General features: G+C 29.8%; 1 protein-coding gene across 1 annotated transcript; it reads right to left on the minus strand.

The window, feature by feature from the left end:
• Positions 1 to 854: 854 nt before the first annotated feature.
• Positions 855 to 2,069, minus strand: LOC107894422 (cellulose synthase-like protein E1). Its single transcript, XM_016819700.1, has 2 exons — positions 1,839 to 2,069; positions 855 to 1,757 (listed from the first exon to the last, which is right to left on the minus strand). The coding sequence occupies exons 1-2, from the start codon at positions 2,067 to 2,069 to the stop codon at positions 855 to 857; spliced, it is 1,134 nt and encodes a 377-aa protein (XP_016675189.1).
• Positions 2,070 to 7,383: the final 5,314 nt, after the last annotated feature.

Here is a 7,383-nt window from a genome sequence, read left to right on the forward strand (position 1 = left end):
TGAGCAATAAAATTTTTGTAAAAGTTTCAGAATCAAAATTTTTACGGTATTTAATTTTCTTTAAACTCTTCACTTTATACTATACTATAAAATATTTGACATGTAAATTAATGGTTTTAATATTTGAAGGACATGATTAATATAATATTGATAGTTTAAGATGCAATTAGAATGTTTTGACATTTGGAGATCGATGACCATAGTTTGGGGTTTTAATGCAATTAACCCTATATAAATTCTAAATAATTCTCAAAATCCAGTAAATTAAAAAAAATACAAATAAAAAATCTGGCTTGACCTTGCTTGCTTCCATACTACATTTCCAAATCCCTGACTGTTGACATCATCACCGATTATCTCTTCCTCTTATCTTTCCATTTAGTTTCTGAAACTATCACCAAAAGCCTAGAGTCATCCCTAATTAAAATGGTAACAATTAATAGTAAATTAATGTAAACCGACTTGTGAGTGGAAAATTGCACTTTTGGCATGCTTTTGTAAGTTTAGGGTAATATTGCTCTTTTGGCATACATTTAAATTTTCTTTTCAATTTAGCCCTTCACTATTTTTTATTTAAATTATTATATACGTATAAATTTAAATTTTATATGTATATAATATTTTTTTTCCCTTTTGTTCTTTTATTTTTATTGTTTTTGACTTTTTCACTTGTGATGAAAGTAAAATTTTATTTTTATGAAATCTATAGCTGATAAGTGTATCTTGGACAAGAAGTAATCTCTTATTTCAGTTTAAAATATACTATAACAACAGTTACTTTAGGGTGAATTTTAGTTATTATGATTATGATCAACATAATGCGATTGAAAATACATCCCTGGCCGCAATTATAATCAAGTTGATATATCTACTGTAGACACTAACAAGGCAAAAGTAATGGACTTGTAAGTAACTGGAGCGGGCATTCCACCGTTGTCTTTCCGAAAAAACACTGCATTGTATACAGGCCAGTTGAGAGCAACCAAAAGGAAACACAAGAGAATTTGCAATCCGAATCGGTCCGAAACCTCACTGTGATCAGCATTGAAGACGAGCTTATTGATTGCCCCAAAGCCACTGAACAGATTCAACATTGCGAGTGATGCTAAAACAACGAACATCGGTGATGAATCGCCAAATTCCATCAGCTCTTGCTCGTATCTTCTCGAGACGTCTTCGTCCGCAACCTTTGCTGTGATGACAAAGGTTGGATTTGAGTATCCTAATAGCTTCAAGATGGTGTCACATAAGGCGAAGAAGTATGAAGTTGTTCTCTTGAACAGCCACATCCTTTGATCGTTGCACCAAGCTTGGAATGTGCCCCCACACCATAGGAATTCTCCAAGGCTATATGCTCGGTGTGCAATGGCAACATATGCAAATGGGAGCACCCATAGACTTGATACCTTGGGAAACAGTGGGATGTCTTTAAGCAGGCAAAAGCAAGGGACAACAACATAGTACAACGTAGGCAAGGAATTTGCAGCCCATAAATTGCCCGCACAGTAAGCAAGTTGAAGTTTGAGAGGAATCCGATTATGTCCATACAACAAGGAACAATATCTTGATAAGAAAATCTGGAAATGACCTTCGGCCCATCTCTTATGTTGCACCAGCATCGTCAATAGTGAAGTTGGAGCAATGCCTAAGAAGCTAATTTCTCTTTCAGGATTTAAGTAAATCGATTTCCAGCCTCTGCACTGTATGCTCAATCCTGTTATTATATCCTCAGCTGGGCACCCATATTTCAATCCCATCTGCACATAAATATTAGATTCCAAAAATGAGTTTGGGCACAGATTGTGTGACATATGCACAAATATTATTGTGTAGCAAACCTCGTTTCCCCATTGTGTATTTTGTTCAAAGCTACAACTTGCAAGAACTTTACATGTTTCTTCAAGAACTGTTGCGTTTTCTTCAACCTCTCTACGATTTAGTCGCTTCCAATCAACCTTACAGGTTTCGTCGTATTTCTTCCCGCAAAGAGCATCTCGTTGGTGAAAGCATCCCGTGCCGATATAGCATGGTCCTCCATTTGCGTCGAGTCCGGGAAACTCCAACTTCATTGTTCATACCCCCATCAAATACAGGATTTGTCAAGCAGCTTACTCAACTCGTCATCAAAAAGACATCATCAAATTTCATTAAAACCATTGGATTTAATTAACTTACTTACCAACTCGAAATGAATTACCATAAATATCGTTCTTGGTGAGATTATTGAAATTCTGAGGATATTGTACGTAAGCAATTTGATGTCCATTCTTTTCATCCATGAAAAAGTACAAAGAATCTTTAATTGATTCAAAATTATTTGAATACATGTCGCAATCTATATTCAAAATAATTGGGCTGTTGCTTATCTTTATAGAGACCCTAATCTGTATTTTTTTACCATAAAAGTTATTCATTAATTAATAACATATAAATTAAATAAACAGATTAATATATATATATAAGAATTTAAAATTTTCATAAGCAATATTGAGGGTGATGAAAAATGTACGTCAAGTATATTAAAAAAATTTAAAATATATATACATATAAAAGAAATAGTACCGGTAAAAAATTAGAGTTGTTCATGGGCTAGGCCGGGCCGGGTTCGGTCCAGGTTCAATTAAAAATTCAGGCTCATTTACTAGGCTTGGGCTCAGCCTAGCCCAAAAAATGGGCCTAAAATTTTGCCCAAGCCCAACTCAGATAAAAATATTAAAATTCTGGCCCAACCCAGTCCGCCTTATTACTTTTTTATATTATTTTTATATAATTTTTTAAATATATAATACATCAAAAATACTAAAAACATCGAAATAAATATTCTCCAACAAATTAAAAATAAATTTTAAAAAATATGTAAACTTAAATAACATTAAGATAAATATAACTTAACAACCAAATGCCTTTAAAATAATAACAAAATTAACAATAAAATAATAGCAACATAATAGTAAAATTGTAGTAAAATAGGAAGAAAATAACAAGAAAATAACATTAAAAAAAATAGATTTTTTTTCTCTTTTAGTGAATTCGGGCTTGGCCTGTAACGACCCGAACTTTAAGGTTATTAAAAAAGTACATTTTCGGGTCACCGTTTCTAAAAAATGGATTAGAAAATATTTATTAAAAAAAAGTAAAAATAATTATGAAGTTAAGTGAGTGATTAATTAAAGTTTAATTAAGTAAATTTAGCTTAATTAAGGATAATTGGATAAAAGATTAAATTGAATATAATGTGAAAGTTTAGTTTTAAAGTAATAGAAAATAAAAGGATCAAAATGGCAATTAAGCCATACCCATGAAATGAGGAAGTGAATGGAAGAAAAATCAAGATTTTTCTTGAATTATGTATATTATTAAATTATTAAATATATATGTATATATATATAAAAAAAAGAAGAAAAACAAGTGTATAAAAATGATTGGTACAAGTGTTAAATAAATATTTGTTATTAAATAGATTTTTATTATAGTTATTATTGTCATTATATATATATATATATAAAAGAAACAAAAGAAAGAAACAAAAGAATAAAAAGAGGAAAGAAACAGAATAGCAGGGGATGAAACAGAGAAGGGAGAAAGGAAGAAAAGAAAAAGGGAAAAAATAAGGTTTTAAAGGTTCCAAGTTAATTTGGTAAGTCATTTTAGCCCATTTTCTTATGATTTTTGAGTTTTTGGAATTCTAGAGATAAATACTACTTGTTTTAAGTAGAAATTTTGAAAGTCATTAGATTTCTAGATATTGTCCATGTTAAATAAAATGATGAATTAAGGGCTAAATTGATAGAAATTCAAGTTAGAAATGATATAAGGATTGAATTGTAAAGTGATTCATAAGTTTTATGCTTTAAGGACTAAATTGAAAGAATTTTGAAATTATGGTTTTATGATGAAAAATAGATAATTATGTCTAAGTTTGGTTAAAAATTGAGTAGAAATAAAGTATGAATTAAGATAGAAAAGTAAGTGAATTTAGTTAGGATTAAATTGAAATTAAAGTAAATCAACATTTTGTACTAAGACTATTTTAGACAGCAGCAGTAGTCTAAATTTGAAAAATTGCCAAAAATTTTAGAAATTGAATTAGAGGATGAATAAAGTAGGGAATTAAATCTTATTGAGTCTAGTTTCTTATAGAAGAAACGGTATAAGCAATTAAATTGTAAATTATGAGATATAATGAATTTTGTGAGACAAGGTCAGAATAAATTCGGGTTTCACTGTTCTGACTTTAGAAAATCACCAAAAATTGAAGAAAAATAATTAGAGGTTTAAAGTTATATGTTTAGAATTCCTAATGAGTCTATTTTTAGGATAAATCAACGGGAATATTATCTGAGTTCTGCACTGTGAGATAATTAATTTTTAGTGAAGAAGGGACGAAACTGTCAGACAGTAGAATAGGGGTGAATTTAAAGAATAAACTGTACTTAATGGCTAAACCAAAAATTCTGGAAATTTTATTTTAAGAAGATTTGTGAGTCTAGTTTCAGGAAAAATTAGCGGATCTTAATTTAGAATTCTGTAACTCAAGATATGAATTAGTAATGTATTAATGATTACGAATTGTATTAATTTCGTAGTCAATGTGGTTCTGAAAATCTCGGCTAAGAAAGGACAAGACAAAGTCAACGGGAGTTAGCTTGAAAATTACGGTTTGTATTTCTATAATCCGAACTTTGTCATTATTTATTATATTTATATATATATATGGCAATTGTTAGTGATTGAATTATGATGTGCTACAATTGAAATAGATTGATTTTAGTATGTGATGAATTTATTGAATTTATATTGATTGAAATTATTTTGATTGAAATTATATTGATTGAATTATATAATATATATGACTTATGTAGAAATTTGGATATTGAGTGAATGTTATATTGAAAAATATATTGATTGGAAATATGAGGAAATTGATATGAATATATGAGATTATGATATTTGAATATTTGGTATTGAAAAGTGAATTGAATTGTATTGAATTATGAATTAATGTGCATAATTGAAATATATTTGTTGAATTGAATGAAATTGTATGAATTGTGAAAATGAGTAAATATGTGTAATTATCGGAATGAGATATTGATGAAAGAATTATTAAATTGAGAAAGTGAATGAAATACCCTATTAACTAGTCAGGCTGAGTCGGATATAGTTTGCATGCCATAAGATATGGAAGTGTACGGGATTTGCCGGCTTTATCGATCAGGCACTTTATGTGTCGTATTTCAGGCACCTCGTGTGTCGTATCAAGCACCTCGTGTGTCGTTTTAGGCACTTTATGTGTCGTATACTGATCAGGTACTATGTACTGTTTTAGGCACAATGTGCCGTACTAGTGTGTTTGGGTTGGAATCCGTGTATCCGTCAAAGTCCGGGTTTGTTAATAGGGGTAAATAAGTGAAAGATAAATCGAATAAATTTAATTGATCAAGCTATTGAAATGAAACGAGAAATTGAATTGAGAATTGAAAATTTAGATATGAAATTGAAAATATGAGCCAAAGGTTCATGAAATGATTGGAGTTCGAATTGATGATATATGATGCCACTTGATGAATTGAAATGTGATTTGAGATATATGAATCGTATGTATATACTGAAAGCTATCAGGGATAGTAAGTTGATATGATATAAATGAAATTGACTGTTATAGAAATACCACTGAGTATACCATACTCAGCGTACGGTTTGTTTCCGTGCATAGGTTAAGTAAAGATAGTACGTTGAATCAGCATCCCAAGACGATCCCGAATTCATTAAGGTAAAGTATGTTGAGTATTGATAATGGCATGTACCCAAGATGTTTAATGAGAGTCATTTAGGTTGTAAAAGTATTGATGAAATGAGTAAATTATGGTTGGCAATGGTATGTAGTATGAATTTTGAAATTTACTAAAAATTCGTAGTGATTCTAAATTAGTCCTAAATTGAATTTACTGTTCATATTGGACCGCGAGGACCCATTAAAGGGACGACATCTTAAAACTAGGATGTGTGTGAATATTTATTTTAATTAATGACCAAAATTGGACTGTACTGACTGGTAATGTCTCGTAACCCTGTTCCGGTGACGGTATAGGGTTAGGGGACGTTACATGGCCCAAGCTAAAAATACCTTACCTGAGGCTCGGCCTGTTTTTTAAACGGACTGTATTTTTTATCCAAACCTATTTTTTTGGCCTATATTTTTATTCAAACCTCTCACATTTTGGGCAGGCCTTCGGACCGGGCCAAGTGACCCGACCCATGATAAGATATATAACAAATTAATTGCATATATTATACTTACAAGTGCATTCATGGCTCCAGCTTTGAAATGGTGGTGAAATTGGGGTCTTTTTTCACGTGCCAAATACACAAGTGTTGGTAGAACGTTTCCTTCAGCATCCACAGCATCGGGATGTCTTCCATCAATTAAGATCTAAACAAACTAATTAATCAAGTCTTTTTAAGATGAATTAATTATTTAATTTAGGAGTTTATGAACTAATAAATTACTTTAAAAATAGTTTGATCATCATTTCTGCTTAAAACAAAATTCCATTCACGAATTTCTTTGTGCTGTTTGCGGATCTCTTCTGGGATTTGCTTCATTTCAACCCTCATCTTTGCCTCCTCGTATAGTTTCTGTTTTAACCCAAAACTAAATAATATGTAACAAAAATATTTTGGAAGGTTTAGTTTTATTTCAAAATAAGTTTTTTTTTTTTTTTAAAAAGCAACTTATTCATTTCCAAAACGAGCTGAACCTTGAAGCTTGATTTCAACATAAGGCCAGCTTGAACTATCACTTTTTCAATTATATATTATTCCTACATTTGTATACCTTATGTGATTCATAAAAGAATATACACACATATATATAATTTATTATCTTACACCCTATTAGTAGAGTAAAAAATTTAACAGTTGATTTTATTTATTTTTAGGGTACAATAAAATGATAATTAAATAATTTTAAAAAAATACTCTATTAGTCAAATTACACAAGCCATCTTACCAATCATTTTTAAATTAAAACTTTTCAATTTTTTCAAACTCTTTCCTTCCCCGCGATTTTTTTTTCTCTTTTAATGCACCGTTTTAAAAGTGTTCGATAACTTTTCTTTGTAATCTTTTTATCCTTTTTTTCACTCTACTTCTTCCTAATAATTGGATTTCATGTTTTATCTATTTTTTTTCATTAAAAAAGTTTATTCAATATTAACTATTTTATGTCATGAATATATATATATATATATAAAAGAGAGTTATTTAAAAAAAAAAGATAATATATGAACAGGTTGAAGTTTAAAAAAGGAAAAGAAATTCACCGAAATTTGTATTTTATTGCTGAAAATAATAATATAATACGCCATTATTAAATTAAAT

This window comes from Gossypium hirsutum, chromosome A13, assembly GCF_007990345.1.
Source record: "Gossypium hirsutum isolate 1008001.06 chromosome A13, Gossypium_hirsutum_v2.1, whole genome shotgun sequence".
Classification (NCBI taxonomy): Eukaryota; Viridiplantae; Streptophyta; class Magnoliopsida; order Malvales; family Malvaceae; genus Gossypium; species Gossypium hirsutum.